The sequence below is a fragment of the Aquarana catesbeiana genome, linkage group LG13 (genome assembly GCF_042186555.1).
Source record: "Aquarana catesbeiana isolate 2022-GZ linkage group LG13, ASM4218655v1, whole genome shotgun sequence".
Taxonomy (NCBI): domain Eukaryota; kingdom Metazoa; phylum Chordata; class Amphibia; order Anura; family Ranidae; genus Aquarana; species Aquarana catesbeiana.
Window position 1 is genome coordinate 22,214,354 of NC_133336.1, and position 18,310 is coordinate 22,232,663.

At 47.3% G+C, this 18,310-nt stretch overlaps 1 protein-coding gene across 1 annotated transcript in view; it reads left to right on the plus strand.

The window, feature by feature from the left end:
* PTPN21 (protein tyrosine phosphatase non-receptor type 21) overlaps positions 1-18,310 on the plus strand; it is a gene marked incomplete in the record, with an annotated part of 110,163 nt that overhangs the window by 57,245 nt on the left and 34,608 nt on the right. Inside the window, 5 exon segments of the mRNA XM_073610695.1 lie at positions 835-905; positions 4,706-4,874; positions 9,943-10,031; positions 12,120-12,207; positions 15,807-15,875. Coding sequence (XP_073466796.1) covers positions 835-905; positions 4,706-4,874; positions 9,943-10,031; positions 12,120-12,207; positions 15,807-15,875 — 486 coding nt within the window.

The following is an 18,310-nucleotide window of genomic DNA, read 5'->3' on the forward strand; positions in this document are numbered from 1 at the left end:
GCATACTATCCACCGCCATACACTCCACCCTGTACATTCCCTATTTAACATTACCGCATTCTGTACTATGCAAGTCATCTCGGACCCTAACCACACCCAATATTTAGCACAATTTGAAACCACGCCCACTGATTTCATTATATGCCCCTGTTTGTCACTCTTGTGTTTTGTAAATCTTAGTAGGACCACCGACGCATGTGCCAGCCTAAATTATATTGACACATCCAGCTGATCCACTCACTACACTAATGTCAGCAAGACCAAGGGCCAGTCAATCGTGCCCCTATGAATGTCCCCCCGATTGGAATTATGGGAGGTGTAGTTCCTGTGGCTGGCTATACATGAGGTGTGGGTGCTGCAGAAATCTGTCTAATTTTAGACAGAAGAAATGCATATAAATAAGATGGCTATGACAGTTTGACTTTACTATAATGGAGATACTTATTTCAAAGAGGGGACAGAGGGTTTAAATGCACTTTATGTCCCATTTCATTGTGGTGTGCCATGGCACATGTTATAAATGGGCTGCCAATACACCATAATGGCTGAAAAATATGAATGACCTTTTTTATTTTAAATAATGCATGGTATGTGCGTTTGTAGTGCGCTGGGCTGTACTGTACAAAGGATATCAGAGAAACGCACCGCACATAGAATAGGTGCATGCAATATGTTGTAGCAGTGCACATTAATGCATGTGTTTTTAGTGTGCATTGCCACAACACATTAAGCATGATTGGGCACTCCTTTCTCATTTCTAGATAATGAATTTCCACCTTTTTATTTTCTACCAAAATAAGTTCTGATGTATAAAATGTCACCTTTTGTCTTCAGGGATGGATACAGGACGAGAAGACCCTGGAGGAGGCGACACAAAGTGTGGCCGTGCTTCACCAAAAACTGCGGTATGTTCCCAATTACCTTTCACAGAGACTCTCTTACCTAAGAAAACCAATAAAAAAACACGACGCAACATAAAGGGATATACAATGTAATACTGACATATAATTACACACATAGGTTGGACTTGTGTCTTTTTTTCAACCTCACCTACTATGTAAAAAAATAAATAAATAAACAAAAAAATATATATATATATATATATGTGTGTGTGTGTGTGTGTGTATATATGTGTGTATATATATATAATTACACAGGGCACTTTAACTATTCATCCAATTTTATAGTGTGCCCAACACAAACCTGAGAAATATGCCTGGACCTGAGGATAAAAACACATACAAGTGCAGGTGATGCATCCCATATGAGTATCTCCAACACATGTAGATTGCAATCATTAATGTTTTTTCCCCGGCAAAGAACACTTCTTAGGAGTTTTTTTTTTTAGAATGAGCTCTATAGGAAGCTTTGTGACTTTTTTTTTTTTTTTTTTTCTAAAACCAGATTAAACAGGATGCTGGCTGCCGAAATGCGTTGGATTAGGGCACCTATTTTTTTTAGTTGTCATATCGTTATCAACATTAAATTATTAATTTTTGAGACCATTGTCTGGCTCTCTTAGCAATTTCAAACCTGACGAGGGAACCACCCTAGAATCTCATGGGTTTGGATGCACTTTGAATAGTCTAAGCTGTCAGAGGTGCCCTCATGTGTTGACACATACTCAAGGGATACATTGTATAAGCTTCAGAGCCACAAGTAAGTAATTCCATATTCACCTGTAGGCTGCAAACCTTCTGCAAAGCCTCACCCCATGCTTCCCAGCTGTCACGTACCTGGTGGAGATTGAGCTGGAGAGGCGGCTTCTCTTGCACCTCTTGTCCAATACCCCTGGTACTGATGACAGGAGGTGTGAGGACACAGAGTGGCACGAGAGCCGGTGTAGCAGGCAGCGCCAGCTTGTGTTTGCAGGAAGCAGATGACCATAGATCACCAGGCAGGAAATGGGGGTGAAGAGCGTAGCCAGCAGTGCCGAGACCAGGTCATCTAGAGCCCAGAGTGAAAATGCTAAATTATGCCCACCCCAAGATGCATAAGTATTATGTGTCAGCAACCCCCCCCCCCCCCAACATCCAGAAAAAAAAAAACTAATTGAGCACTAATCTGCAAGCTAACCCTCTAAGCATAAATACAGTACAGTACAAATTCATGCCCCTGCTGAAATCTCCCCTCCCACCACAAATTTTTGCCCCACCCCCAACTCGCGAATCCCCCAAGCACAAATGTCCCCCCCAAAAAAATCACCCCTCCTAGCACAAATCCTCTATCCCTAAAATTTCCCCTCCAAGTTCACATCCTCTCCCTCCACTCCAAATATCCCCCCCCCTCCTAGCACCAGTACCCCCCCAAGCATTCCTACTAGCGCATATCCCCCCCCTTCAAAAAAAAATCCACTCTAACAAATAACCTCTTTTACTACAATCCCCCCTCCTAGCACAAATCCTCCCCCCGCCCCCCTCAATACCGATATCCCTAAATTGCCACATATAACACACACACTCCCAAATTTTCTCTTCTAGAACAATGCTTAGCCCCTGTGCCCCCCCCCCCCCGTTTACATGATGCCACAGTGCCCAGGCCAGCTGCCCCTCCTGCCCGCCCCTTGTCCCGGACCTGGTAGCCAGGACACAAGCCAGAAGGTCATCGACAGCTGGGCAGCAAAGTACAGGAACATCGGGCAGAGTGAGGACACAAGCTGGGATCGGTACACAGCTGGGCAGTGAGGTACAGGTGCGCAACACAGGAGCAGAGTCAAAACACAAGCCGAGGTCACAAGAGACAGGCAGAGATCCAAACACAGGTCAGGAGCAAGCCGAGTCATACACAGGTATGCAGATAAGGCAGGTCAAGGCTCAGGTTAAGCAGGAACCAGCTAAAGACCACTCGGCAATCCATTCATGTCTTAGCCCAGCTTAAATAGGCCATTTGGCACAAATGCTCGTATGGGATGTGCACTTATGGTTTCTGCACACACTAATACATTTACCCAAGTGTGCCCTTGCCTGTTGTGCAATGAGCCTCTGCTCCTAATTATAAGCATGCAATAGCCTTCTTGTTCCAACATGAGCTTCTCTCGCATCCGCCATGGACTGAGTTTGAGTCCTTAGACCTGCAGCTGTTTTAGTCTGAAACCTCACTCACCACCAATTTTGAAACAAGGCCTAGAGTTGTGCAATAGAAAATAGGAGTCCGAGACTTAAACTATGAGTTTGATTGTAGTGGAGCACAGATATCCCAACCTGCAAAAACTAATTTCAGGGAAGTGATGCTTTGTGCTGGCACCCCCCCCCAATGAAATGCAGCCTTAGCAGTGCCCGTGGAATGCAGCCTCAGCAGTGCCCGTGGAATGCAGCCTCAGCAGTGCCCGTGGAATGCAGCCTCAGCAGTGCCCGTGGAATGCAGCCTCAGCAGTGCCCGTGGAATGCAGCCTCAGCAGTGCCCGTGGAATGCAGCCTCAGCAGTGCCCGTGGAATGCAGCCTCAGCAGTGCCCGTGGAATGCAGCCTCAGCAGTGCCCGTGGAATGCAGCCTCAGCAGTGCCCGTGGAATGCAGCCTCAGCAGTGCCCGTGGAATGCAGCCTCAGCAGTGCCCGTGGAATGCAGCCTCAGCAGTGCCCGTGGAATGCAGCCTCAGCAGTGCCCGTGGAATGCAGCCTCAGCAGGGCCCGTGGAATGCCGCCTCAGCAGGGCCCGTGGAATGCCGCCTCAGCAGGGCCCGTGGAATGCCGCCTCAGCAGGGCCCGTGGAAAGCCGCCTCAGCAGGGCCCGTGGAAAGCCGCCTCAGCAGGGCCCGTGGAAAGCCGCCTCAGCAGGGCCCGTGGAAAGCCGCCTCAGCAGGGCCCGTGGAAAGCCGCCTCAGCAGGGCCCGTGGAAAGCCGCCTCAGCAGGGCCCGTGGAAAGCCGCCTCAGCAGGGCCCGTGGAAAGCCGCCTCAGCAGGGCCCGTGGAAAGCCGCCTCAGCAGGGCCCGTGGAAAGCCGCCTCAGCAGGGCCCGTGGAAAGCCGCCTCAGCAGGGCCCGTGGAAAGCCGCCTCAGCAGGGCCCGTGGAAAGCCGCCTCAGCAGGGCCCGTGGAAAGCCGCCTCAGCAGGGCCCCTGGAAAGCCGCCTCAGCAGGGCCCGTGGAAAGCCGCCTCAGCAGGGCCCGTGGAAAGCCGCCTCAGCAGGGCCCGTGGAAAGCCGCCTCAGCAGGGCCCGTGGAAAGCCGCCTGATCACACAGCTCTGAAACAGATTTGAATATTCCAGCGGCAACTGTAACAGAGTCCCGCCTCCTATGATACACGTCACACTGATCCAATGTATCATTGGATCAGTGTTCCGTCTATCTAGGAGGCGGGACTTTGTTACAGTCCTCCATTTCGCACAGACGGAGACGTCATCACATCCGTCCATCACTCAGCCACAGACTGAAAACAGCAGCCCGAGCGGCTGCCACGGCTGTACTCCATTTGGCCTTTTGGGCTGCTCTGTCTTCTGACTGTGGCTGAGTGGCAGGCCCAGCCGGGAGATTGCCTGGCACTCGTGGGTGTCCGTGTGCCCGCAGCCAAATGTGGCAGACTCCCTTGTGTTTTGAAGTAGACTTTATTGTTCTGCAACCTGATTTGCTTGGAGAGCTTTATGATTGATTTTGATTGATTTAGTCCCCCCTCTCCCCATAACCTGTGTGATATACTGTCTAGTATTTCATGAAATATTTATCACATGTGTTGGAATGGGACAGTCACGGGGTATCTTTGTGTCATCTGCAGGGGTCTGTCTCCCCCAGAGGCGGAGATGTTGTACATGCAGGAGATCGAGCGCCTTGATAATTATGGAGAGGAAACTTACCCCGCCAAGGTAATCCATGGAAGAGGTAACCAGCTGCAGTATGTTCAACTGCTTGACCGCCAGGCCAATTCTGACATTTCTGTCATACATGTAAGAATCTACATTTATTTTGTATTGTTTTTTGCTGCATAATTACTTAGAACTCCCAAACATTATACAGTGAATGAGGAGCTTGGTGGTTTCATTGGTTAAAAAGGGGCGTATTTTAGAGAAGTTACAGAGGTGAAGTCTACAAGCTTTTGGCAGCGAATGGATTTGGGGCTAAAAGGGCGGGTCAGAGTCTAGGATTACACCCAGTACCCTGGCATGCGGGGGGGGGGGGGGGGGGGGGGGGATTGATGGCCTATGAATTAACATTACTTTAAAGAGGTTGTAAATCTCAAAAAAAAAAAAACGTAAAAAAAAAAGACCTGCATGACAAAGGACAAAGCCTGCATCGCGTACTAGCTCATTTTGAAATACTTACCTTAGAACGATGCCATGGATCTGCGCTGCCACACTGATGACAGGGCCGACATGTTTCCCGGAGTTACTTCCAGTTTGGCAGGCTCCAGCGCTACGATTGGCCGGAGCCACGATTGCGTCACTCCAGTGCATGCGCACGGGAGCCGCTGCCGGTCACGGCACGGGCCCCCGAAGAAATAGCACAAGCAGGCTGTTCCTTCAGTGCACATGCGCGATGACATCGGTGGCAGCGTATACAGTAAATATCTCCTAAAGGGTGCAAGTTTAGGAGATATTTACAGTACAGCCTATAACAAGGCTTACCTGTAGGTACAATTAAAGAGAAAGACTTTACTTCCTCTTTAACATTACTTTAACCACTTGCCGACCAGCCACCAAATTTTTACTGCGGCAGAATGGGCACGGCTGGGCGAAACAACGTTATGTTACTTCGCTTCGCCCTGTGGTCACTAGGGGTGCGCGCGCCCTCTTTTCTCTCCCCTGAAGCCGATGCGAGTGCCCGGCGGTCACGATCACTGCCGGGCTCCCGCGATCGCTGGTGGCACACACGGAGAACCGGGATCTGTATGTGTGTAAACACAGTTTCCAGGTCTCTGAGGGGAGAAGAGACAGATCGTCTGTTCATACAGAGTATGAACAGCGATCTGTCATCTCCCCTACACAGTTCCCTCCCGCTTCAGTTAGAACACAGAGAGGGAACACAACCCCTTGATCACCCCCTAGTGTTAACCCTTTCCCTGCCAGGGACATTTTTACAGTAATCAGTGCATTTTTATAGCACCATGGGATATTTCAGTTTTTCTTTTTTAATAAATCTTCAAAAATGTTAACAATTCTGTGTTTTTCTGTCAATATGGGGTGCTGTGTGTACAATAATGAGGGAAAAAAATGAACTTAAATGATTTTAGCAAATGGCTGCAATATAACAAAGAGTGAAAAAATTAAGGGGGTCTGAATGCTTTCCGTCCCCACTGTATATCCGACAGGTTTATGGCTCTGCTGGGGATGGTACACGGCACACTCGAGTCTGTGGGGTAGGAGGGAAGCACAAGCATAGAGAGCAGCTTCAGGATGCCTCCCCTTCCATTCTGCTTCCCCTTCCCCTGCCATGTATGACAGAGCTTTCAGGGACACATGCTGCCGCAGTGCTGGAGGTGCATGTTTGAGCCTTCACACAGATTAGCATTGCAGTGAAGGAAAGGGGACCTGTGTGACCTTCCTCCTGCCCAGTCACAGAAGCCTTTGTATTGTGTGAATAAGTTCGCACAATACAAAGGCTTCCATGAAGGGGAAGCAGAATCACCGCCATTACTAGTAAAAGAAAAAATAATAATAAAAATGACATAAAACTATTTTGTGCAAACCAATCAATATATGCTTATTGCGATTTTTTTTTTTTTTTTTTTTTTTTACCAAAAATATGTAGAAGAATACATATCAGCCTAAACTGAGGAAAAAATTTGTTTTTTTTTTTTTTTTAAATATTTTTTTTGGGGGATATTTATTATAGCAAAAAGTAAAAAATATTGCGTTTTTTTTTTTTTTTTTTTTTTCAAAATTGTAGCTATTTTTTTGTTTATAGCACAAAAAATAAAAACTGTAGAGCTGATCAAATACCACCAAAAGAAAGCTCTATTTGTGGGAAAAAAAAGGACATCAATTTTGTTTGGGTGCAGCGTCGCACGACCGCGCAATTGTCAGTTGAAGCGACGCAGTGCCGAATCGCAAAAAGTGCTCTGGTCAGGAAGGGGGTAAAATCTTCCGGGGCTGAAGCGGTTAAAAAGTTACATTGTAATAATTTTATCTCGGCTTTTACAAACTGTAAATTCATCCCATAGATTTATGTACAGTGTATGTAGGGAATTAGGACCTTATGACATTGCATTGATTTATATCTTCCTTAATCTTCAATACGCCCGCCGCTGTGCCAGAACAAGTCTTTATCATGTGATCTTGTGACTTTCGTTGCGCTTCACCTCCAAAAAATTCTTTTTACGCGAAGCCAGACAAATGTCAAGCCTTCTGATCTGTTCTCTGAGATTTGGCGTTTTTGATGGCCTTTATAAAGCAGAGATTTTCTCTTTTGATCTCAGTCCTATTTATACAAATACTATTAGATTGCTTTATTGCAGCAGAGCGATTTCTGATCGGCAAAGCCCTGTTCTGGTTTTATAGATCCTGCCAAAAAAAAAATACTTCCAGGAATTCTTTTAATAATTATTTTCCTATCGGTGCAGAAGGGTGACCGTTCATAGGACGGTGTAATAACATATTGTGACTTAAGGTGGCCTGCGGGACTGGAGCGCCTCCTGTATGAAGGATTAGGAGTAACAGTAGTTTGGAGTGGGAGTAGAGTTATGACAGTAGAGATATAAGTGGCAGTGGAGTGACAGTTCATAGGATGATTTAGTGACATATTGGTATATAGGGTGACATATGGGGGGGAGATTCACTAAAATTGGAGCACTCAGAATCTGGTGCAGCTGTGTAATAGTAACCAATCAGCTTCTAACTTCAGCTTGTTCATTTAAAGGGGTTGTAAACCCTCGTGTTTTTTCACCTTAATGCATGCTATGCATCAAGGTGAAAAAACTTCTGACACTGACCAGCTCCCCCGTTTTTCTTACCTGGGCACGGCCTCCCCCCGGCGGGGACGTGCTCTACATCTCTACTTAGGGTTCTCCGCTCTTGATTGGATAGATTGATGGCAGCGCAGCCATTGGCTCCTGCTGCTGTCAATCAAATTCAGTGACGCGGGTAGGGTTGCCACCTGTCCGGTTTTGACCCGGACAGTTCGGGTTTTGACACAGGCTTCCGGGGTTCAGTCCACCTGAAACCTGGACACACATACCTCCGGTCCAACTGATCTAATGGGGGTCTCTATGGGGAGCCCTCGTATTATGGTGGGGGTGACACTGACTCCTGTATTACAAGGGGGGGGTACCGACCCCTGTACTATGAAGGGGGTGGTGACACTATCCTCTGTATTATGAGGGGGGGGGGATGTGACACTTATCTCTGTAATTATGAAGAAGGGAGCGACACTGACCTATATATTATGAGGGGGGTGACACCTAGGGTTGCCGCCTGACCTGGATTCACCTGGACAGTCCAAGTTTTGAGTCATATTCTCGGGTCTTAGGCTGCCTGAAACCCGGACACCTTATTCAGACCAGACTGTGGCATCCCAAGTAATGGAGATAGTCGCACACAAATTTGTTGCCATCTGTTAACGCAGTTTGGCCACACCCACTGTTCGCCGCATTACTACTCTCCATGGTGCACCCAAAGGTGTCCCAGGTCTGTTACACTTCTACTACAACAAAAATTTTGCCATGCGCCGCTAAAGTGTTCGGGTTTGGCCTGAAGAAAAAGTGGCAACCCTAGGGCGGGGCCAAGTCTGGCATTCTATGTCTATGCACGCAAATGCTGGACTCGGGAAGGCGCCCACAAGGTAACCCCCAGGGAGAGCGCTTCTCCCAGGGGGTGTAACCGATGGGAGGAGAAGCCACAAGCACAGACGGGGGACCACAGACAACGAGGTTTTCGGGGCCACTGTGCAAAACGAATTGCACAGTGAAGGCAAGTATGATATATTTGTTTAAAAAAAAAAGAAGGGGTTTACAAACCCTTTAAGCTTTGACAATAAAACCTTAAAGCTGATTGGTTACTATGCACAGCTGCACTAGATTCTGTGTGCTCCAGCTTCAGTTAACCCCCCCACCCCCTTAGTGAAATGCAGGAATAGAGCCCTCTGTGTAATGAAGGAGTTATGAGTGACCATTCATTGGACAGTTTATAGATCTATTTGGTTAGCTTTACCAAAACTGGAGCACTCAGAATCTGGAGCAGCTATGCATGGTAGCCAATCGGCTTCCAACTTCAGCTTGTTCAATTAAGCTTAGACAATAAAACCTGGAAGCTGATTTTGCACTCTCCAGCTTTAGTAAATCCTCCCCGCTCATTGTGACATACGGTGACGAGCAGGAACGAAGCAGCTCATGAAAGACAGATTTACACCGCACCCATAAACAGTTGGGTTTTCTCTGCCATGCATAATTTCTTTACAGTTGTATGCCTGACAGAGCTTAGAATGATTGATTTCCGTATAGCACCAACATCTTTTGTAGTGCTGTACAAAGTGAGAACATACTGAGCCTGCACCACTTATTATAATCCAGGAAATCTTATTGTAAATATGTGCATCAAGGTAATTCAGCATTGTATAAAGATAAGCTTTTATGTTGGTGCAAATCTGATTGCAGGTAAATGTACCAAAGGGGAGGGACTTGGGAGTTTTCGACACTCTGCAACCATTGGTAGGTCCGCTGCATTGCAATGGGGGACACCTGTGGAGATTAAAGCGGAACTAAACCCTTCTATCGTTTTTCAGCCAAGGAAGCTGATTGATCTGCATCTGCCATGATGCTGCACATGTGATCAGTTATGACATCAGCCATTGGACAGTTGGCATTCTTGGCATGCTGGGAATATTACTGTTTTTGAAACTGGTAAATCAAATGGGTTTAGTTCCGCTTTACCTTCAGATGCAGAGTTCTGGAAAGATGGCACCATTCAAGGAGGACGAGAACAAAGCCACCATCCTAGGTCTATAACCAATTGTTTTTTTTGAGTGGTGGAAGCTTTTGTGGGTCGACGTGACAATTTATTTTTTTCCTTTTTTTGCTTCTAGGACAGTCAAGGTACTGACCTCTCTATTGGAGCCTCTCTGACAGGGATCTTTGTGAGACACAAAAATGGCCGCCCACCTGTTTTATTCCGGTAAGCCTTCAAGTTATGACTGTTTGGCCTAAAGTCTGTCCACACCTGACCATCACACTTGTATGAGCTTGCTGGATGTCCCATTCCAAAAACCATGTCCATAAAATCAAGTACGTAGCTGTACATGCTCTAAAGTAGTGGTCGCCAACCAGTGGTCCACGAGAAAAAAAAAAAGGTGGTCCCCAAGGGGTGCTGCTGCATATAAACATTGTGGCAGATGTATACCGCCCAATGTTGTTCTCAATGTCAGTCAATACTGTCAGCGCGCATTGATACCCAGTGTAGTTAATACAATGCCCCAGTGTAGTTCCGGCTCCTGTGAAGCGCTGAGAGTAGTGCAGAGAGTGGGAGGTGAAGGAGGGGGCTTCCAATAGCAGCGCTGATCACAGACTGTGGGAGGTTGCACAGAGCCTCAAGCACATGGCTGGATACGGAGGTGAGATCCAGTGATTAGTCTGTGTAAGGCAGCGGTGTGATGCAGAGTGCTGGAGGTGGAGGCAGGCAGAGAGCCTGAGCATTGTGTGTATAAGGCAGCAGTGTGATCCAGGGGGAGGGGGGGCAGAGAGCCGGAGCATTGTGTGTATATGGCAGCAGTGTGATCCAGGGGAAGGGGGGCAGAGAGCCGGAGCATTGTGTGTATAAGGCAGCAGTGTGATCCAGGGGGAGGGGGGCAGAGAGCCTGAGCATTGTGTGTATAAGGCAGCAGTGTGATAAAGGGGGAGGGGGGCAGAGAGCCGGAGCATTGTATGTATATGGCAGCAGTGTGATCCAGGGGAAGGGGGGCAGAGAGCCGGAGCATTGTGTGTGTGTGTGTGTGTGTGTGTATAAGGCAGCAGTGTGATCCAGGGGGAGGGGGGCAGAGAGCCTGAGCATTGTATGTATATGGCAGCAGTGTGATCCAGGGGAAGGGGGGCAGAGAGCCGGAGCATTGTGTGTATAAGACAGCAGTGTGATCCAGGGGGGAGGGTGGCAGAGAGCTGGAGCATTGTGTGTGTGTCTATATAAGGCAGCAGTGTGATCCAGGGGGAGGGGGGGCAGAGAGCCTAAGCATTGTGTGTATAAGGCAGCAATGTGATCCAGGGGGAAGGGGGCAGAAAACCAGAGCATTGTGTGTATAAGGCAGCAGTGTGATCCAGGGGGAGGGGGGCAGAGAGCTGGAGCATTGTGTGTATAAGGCAGCAGTGTGATCCAGGAGGAGGGGGGCAGAGAGCCGGAGCATTGTGTGTGTGTGTGTGTGTGTGTGTGTGTGTATAAGGCAGAAGTGTGATCCATAGGGAGGGGGCAGAGAGCCGGAGCATTGCGTGTATAAGGCAGCAGTGTGTTCCAGGGGGAGGGGGGCAGAGAGCCGGAGCATTGTGTGTGTGTATAAGGCAGCAATGTAATCCTGGTGGGGGGGGGAGGGTGCAGAGAGCCAGAGTATTGTGTGTGTATAAGGCAGCAGTGTGATCTGGGGCGGGGCAGAGAGTCATAGCATTGAGTGCATAAGGCAGCAGTGTGATCCAGGGGTAGGGGGGCAGAGTGCAGAAGCATTGTGTGTGTGTGTGTGTATAAGGCAGCAGTGTGATCCAGGGGTAGGGGGCAGATTGTTGAAGAATTGTGTGTATAAGGCAGCAGTGTGATCTAGGGGAAGAGAAGCAGAGCCGGTTCATTTTGTGTATAAGGCATGTAAAATTCATGTTCGTGGTCCACGGGATTAAAAATTGTGAGGTTTGAAACGTTGGCAACTACTGGTCTATAGCATGCAAAGACATTGTAGACAATTGTGTTCTTTCAATCTTGTGGTAACAGTTTGGGGAAGGACTTTTTTCCTTTTGGGATAAAGGTTTTAGATGAATAAATAAAAGCTGATCATGGTAAGCACTTCCTGCCCAGTGTTAAGTGGTTTGTCTCATCCATGTAAACTGATACATTCTGCTGTAGAGCTTGTGCTTTTGAAAAGCAACAGACATACTGGATGGATCCCCAGATGGAAATAGAAGAAAGAAAGAGAGGTCATTTTCCATCTTTACCATTCTAAACCATCATAACGTACCCTTTTCCTCACATCTGATATCTCATAGGTCTCCTATTCTATTCTCTTTCCTACAGGTGGGTGGACATTGCTAATATGTCTCATAACAAATCGTTTTTCACCTTGGAGCTGGCAAGCAAGGAAGAGACCATCCAGTTTCAGACGGTGAGCAGTTCACGTTCTGTATGTCTGTCTCCAGAGACCTGTTGAGTGAAAAGATTCCTTTGCCATTTGAAATAAATGTACGGCAGAAGCACACTCCTTTTTTTACCTTTTTTATGGCTCATTTAACATTTTAGTATAAATTAGCCAAGTACCGTCCAGGTGCTTTCAAGTAAAAAGTGTACAGCTGGTTACAGGGTCGCCATCAGGGGGGACAGCCCATACAGATGTAGGGGGCCCGGGCGTCCAAGCGGCCGTGCCCCAACTGACAAGTTGTTGCTGCTGTTTAGTATTAATAGGGGCGGATGGACTCATCGGGCACTCGGCCAGTAGGGGGCCTAATGAAAGGCTCCTTGGGATGAAGCCAGTGTCGAACCAAGTTCTGGCAGTGCGGTTCTTCAACCCAGTGAGGATTCCTGTCAACTGCGCCTGCATGTGCTCTCTGCGTTCAGTTCTTTGGCTCCGCCACCTTGATGATCGCTTGATGAGCTGACATCGATAATGCAGTCATCGCTTAGGGTGCTCTACAGGCACTCCATAGTGTGAGGAAAATTGGCCGTAGAGCCGCTCTACCTCCCAGCTTCGCCCTCTCAACTTCGTCTCTCTTCGGCTTGCAGCGACTCCTGAGTTCTCATGGTAAGGTAGCCTAAATAGAGGTCTTAAAAGAGGGCAGGAGGCACTGATATAAGGGTGGGAGGGGTCTCTCTGATCTCTGGAGGGACTGTGAACTAATGGGGGGGGTCTTTATTGAGGGTTGCTGACTGCTGATCTAATGGTTGGTGATCAGCCATTAGATCAGCAGTCAGTAGAACCCTCCTTATAGACCCCCCCAATACTGTAGATCAGAGTCCCTTTATATCAGCACCAGGGGCAGACTGACCATTTGGGGGGGAGGAGCTGGGAGAGCTGAGGCCGTGGCAGTTGCTAGGTGACTGTGGCCCAGTTACTAATGACCGCCCAGACTTTGCAACCCCCTGCCGTGCCACCCAGGAGGGTAGAACAATGTGATCTCTGCCACCTGTAACCTTGATTATCAGTCATGAGCGAGCTGAGCTGGATTGGGCTGTCTCTTTGCTGGATTGGGCTGTCTCTTGGCTGAATATATGCGGTTGTCTCTTTGCTGCATTGGGATCGCTGAATATATGGGGATGCTCTTTGACAAGGTAGACCAGTTAGTGTTAGTGTAGGGTCCTGCTCAAAAGAGTCTACTTTGTTGTGGTGGCAGCCTTCATATTTTTTGGCCAAAATATATTTCCTTACTGTTAAATCTTGAAAGCACTGATGTCTTGGAATACACTTTAAAAGTGGGTGCACTGAAGGCAGTGGGTGGGCCCTGGGAATGTTGGTAGTCAGAAGCTGTGGGGGGGGGGGGGGGGGGAGGGTCCTACATGCCCCCTGTTGAGCCAGAGCTCTCCATTCAGCAGGGGCCTTGAGCTTTGCTGATAGGTCTGATTCCATAGGGGGGGAGGGGGGTGTTAGATCTCTCCAAGGAGTCCACTGCTTTCACACATAGAGCAAGGGCTCTTCTCAGCAGCATGCTAGCAGGGACAGGCTTTTCTACTGAGGCTGTGGTCGCTTTAGGAAGAATTATGTGACGTTATGTCGCCTCCTTGCCATCTGTTTGAACCCCTAAAAGTTGGCACCGCTGTGCTACAACCGCCTGCATTGCGCATGGTTGCAGGGCAGATGTGGCACAGCCCCATCCACTTGAATGGGTTGCGTTCATGGGAGGTGTTGCATGCCACAAAGCATTGTGGCCATAGCAAGTATACAACCCCCGCCCAGCTGCCTTTGCAGCTGAAGGGCATGGCGGTTGGATAGGGTGGTAATAAAGTGATTCAGCCTCCTATTTTTACTGCCCCCAACCACAAGTGTAAACTTGGCCTTTGATTTTGAACACCTTTTTTTGATTTCATGCACCTGGAATGTGTTTAGAGAAGTGGTCATCAACTCCTGTCCTCAGGGCCCACTAACAGGCCAGGTTTTATGTATTACCTTGGGGAGATGCAGACTAGAATACTGCAGTCACTGAGCAGCAAATGATATCACCTGTGATGTATTTCAGTTATCTTGCAAACCTGGCCTGTTAGTGGGCCCTGAGGACAGGGTTGAGAACCACTGATTTAGAGGATTTAAACGGAATCTTCAATCACGATGTTCATTTTCAAAAAGTCTGCTGCCTCAGTTTTTAATGATAGCAATTTGCATATACTCCAGAATGTTATGAAGAGTGATCAGATGAATTGCAATTTATTGCAAAGTCCCACTTTGCCATGAAAATGAACTTGATCCCATAAAAAAACGTTTCCACTGCATTTGTGAAGAAGGCTTCAGGGCAACCAAGAAAGTCCAGCAAGTGCCAGGACCGTCTCCTGCAGAGGATTGAGCTGCAGGATCGGGGGGCCACCAGTGCAGAGCTTGCTCAGGAATAGCAGCAGGCAGGTGTGGGGGCATCTACATGCACAGTGAGGAGAAGACTTTTGGAGGATGGCCTGGTGTCAGGAAGGGCACCAAAGAAGCCACTTCTCTCCAGGAAAAACTTCAGGAAACGGACTGATATTCTGCAAAAGGTACAGGATTGGACTGCTGAGGACTGAGGGAAAGTCATTTTCTCTGATGAATTTCCGATTGTTTGGGGCACTCCAGAAAAAACCTTGTCCGGAAAAGAAAAGATGAGCGCTACCATTAGTCCTGTGTCATGCCAACAGTAAAGCATCCTGAGACCATTCATGGGTGGGGTTGCTTCTCAGCCAAGGGAGTGGGCTCACTTACAATTTTGCCTAAGAACACAGCCAAGAATAAAGAATGGTACAAGAACATCCTCCGAGAGCAACTTCTCCCAACATCCAAGAACAGTTTGGTGAGGAGCAATGCCTTTTCCAGCATTGCCATAAGGCAAAAGTGATAACTAGTGTAAGTGGCTTGGGGAACAAAACATCAAGATTTTGGGTCCATGGCCAGGAAACTCCCCAGACCTTCATCCCATTGAGAACTTGTGGTCAATCCTCAAGAGGCGGGTGAACAAAAAAAGCCCCCCCAAAAAACTCCAAGCATTGATTATGCAAGAATGAGCTGCCATCAGTCAGGATGTGGCCCAGAAGTTGAGTGACAGCATGCCGGGGGAATTGCAGAGGTCTTGAAAAAGAAGTATCAACACTGCAAATATTGATTCTTTGCATAAACTTCATGTAATTGTCAATAATAATTTGACACTGGCAATTATACTTCATTATACTATAGTAACATCTGACAAAAAGATCTACAAACACTGAAGCAGCAGACTTTGTGAAAATGTAATATTTGTGTCATTCTCAAAACTTTTGGCCATGACTGTAGGGGTCTCCAGGATATGGAGGAGGGTAGACTGGTGACCTACGGTAATGGCAGAATGATAAACAGAGTACAGACAGAGCAGAACGGGTGTGCTCCCGTTGTGCGTCTCATAGTTCAATTTTCACTTTTTTAATGGAGTGTTCCTTTAAGGATGGAATTTGGCACGGCCGATTACCTGGCAGGTCTCAAGGCTCCGCTTTGGTTTTATCGGATGCTGGATGATCCACGCTTCCTCTTTCCAATAACCTTTCCTGTTTTTGCTCTTTTAGGAAGACATGGAAACTGCCAAATACGTGTGGAGGATGTGCGTGGCCCGTCACAAGTTCTACAGAATGAACCTGCAACCTGTGAGTACACGGGGCCCCCCAGCCCAAAGGTTTCCAGTCTTTTTCCTCTGTATTCCATGAATTGGGGACCCGGGCCCCCTTCTCAGCTCTGCCCCTTCCTTAACCCCTAGTCTACCAGCGTACATTCATAAAGGGCATGTGGTACAAGGGGCTAAAGCAAGCCTGGTATCGATGTTAACAGCTGGGGAAGGGCTTTCCAATATAAGTGATCCAGTTGGCTATAGAGTCACACAATTGCGTTAATGGGGGCCCTGAAGGTTCCCCCCGCTGGTAGTGGCACCGGTGGTGGTTGCCCCGCCTTCCCATTTACATACACTTTAATTCATATATGGACGTACGTGATGATGTCATTTAGTTATAGTTGTCAACATAAACTTGTCTTCTGAAAGCCTAGGTTCATATCTAGGTGTGTCAGACAATCTGCCATATTCCATCGCACACGTTCCTGGAATAGGCTCTAAAAAGGCGGGTGCTGCAACAATGTTTCAACTGGAACATTTACAGTCAAGTGTAAAATATTCGCCAGCACACCACAAATCCTCAAATTGCGTCCAAATTAAAAAGTGGAGCGTTTCTGAGCCGTGCAGGACCCCTTCATCAGGCATGTGATCATCACGTGCCTGACAAAGGGGTCCTATGCAGCTCCGAATTGTTGTACCATCTTGTTTGTAATGTGATCATTCTTTAATAAAGAATCACTTGGACGCAGTTTGAGGATCTGTGGTGTGCTGGCGAATATCTACACTGGCGTGTGTGGGAACGCGTGCAAAATTGCGTGCTTTCTTGACACGCTGAGAAGCGTGCCGCCATTTAGCAGACGCATGGTGCCATTAATTGTTATTGTCAACCCCCCCAACCACACACACCTACAAATGCACACGGTTTCACCCTTGCCAAACCGCATCGCATGTGATTTGGTGCGGCACGTTTTCGGAAAAGAGCCAGGGACGTAACGCGTAGGACAACCCTTCGAAATGAATGGGCTACCCCAACATGCAGAAATGTGCCCGCACTTAGATGGTGAACCAACCCTCAACAGGAGTTGGAGGGTCGGAATAATAAGGCGTCATTATGAAAGCTTTTTTTCTTTTTTTTTGCGAAGTAGAGATTGGAAACCAAGAGATCTGTAGTAAAAAGCAGCACATATTACACATGGTTAGGCACACAGTTAACCCCTTAATTGCCCCTAGATGTTAACCCCTTCCCAGGCAGTGTCATTAGTACAGTGACCATGTATAGTATTATCACTGATTACTGTATTAGTGTCACTAGTGTTGTCAGTGGCAGTTAGTCAGCCCCCCCAGCGTCAGTTTGTTATAGATTGTCCGCCGCATTTTTTAAGTCACTGATCGCCAGTATAAAACAAACAAATTTCAGTGTATATATACCATAGATTGTAGGTGCTATAACTTTCACGCAAACCAACCAATATACACTTATTGGGATTTTTTTTTATCAAAGGCATGTAGCAGAATACACTTTGGCCTAAATATATGAAGAAATATGAAGAAAGCTGGATATGGGTCACTAGAAAAGCAAATGTAAAAAAAAATGAAAAACATTGTTTCACTCGTTTCATGGCTCAATTATTGTATTGGAAATTATGCAGCTAATTTCAATTGGCTGCATAATTCAGTTTTTTTTTTCATTCTGATCATTTTCAACATTTAAAGCGGACCTTCAGTAATTTTTTTTTCATCTTTTTCCATCTATTAAATCTTCTGCCCTTATTGTTACATTTTTTTTTTTCTGCCAGTAAATCCCTTATACAGTCCACTTCCTGTTTCTTGTCTGGCTATTAGTCTAGCCACTTCCGGACCGCCCACCGTTGTTATATACGTCGGCTGTTTGAAGAGGAATATCGTTGTTGTGGCAGTAGCAGCTTCTTCAGTAAGCGGTCCGGTTTAAGATACAAGTGGTCTCTGCGGCGAATTCACCGCGAGATCACTTTTATCAGCGGCGGCAGATAAAAGTTATTTTTTAATAAAAAAACAATGTAGTTTTTTAAAAGAAAAGTGCGCTTGTAAGACCGCTGCGCAAATACGGTGTGACAGAAAGTATTGCAATGACCGCCATTTTATTCTCTAGGGTGTTAGAAAAAAAAATGTATAATGTTTGGGGGTTCTAAGTAATTTTCTATTAAAAAAAATGTTTTAAACTTGTAAACAACAAATCTTAGGAAAGAGGCTCGATCCTTAAGTGGCTAGGCTTATAACATCATGCACCTCTCTCTCTCTCTCCCCCTCTCTCTCTCTCTCTCTCTCTCCCCTCTCTCTCTCTCTCTCTCTCCCCCTCTCTCTCTCTCTCTCCCCCTCTCTCTCCCCCCCTCTCTCTCTCTCTCTCTCTCTCCCCCCCCTCTCTCTCTCTCTCTCTCTCTCTCTCTCGCTCTCGCTCTCTCCCTCGCTCTCTCCCCCTCGCTCTCTCCC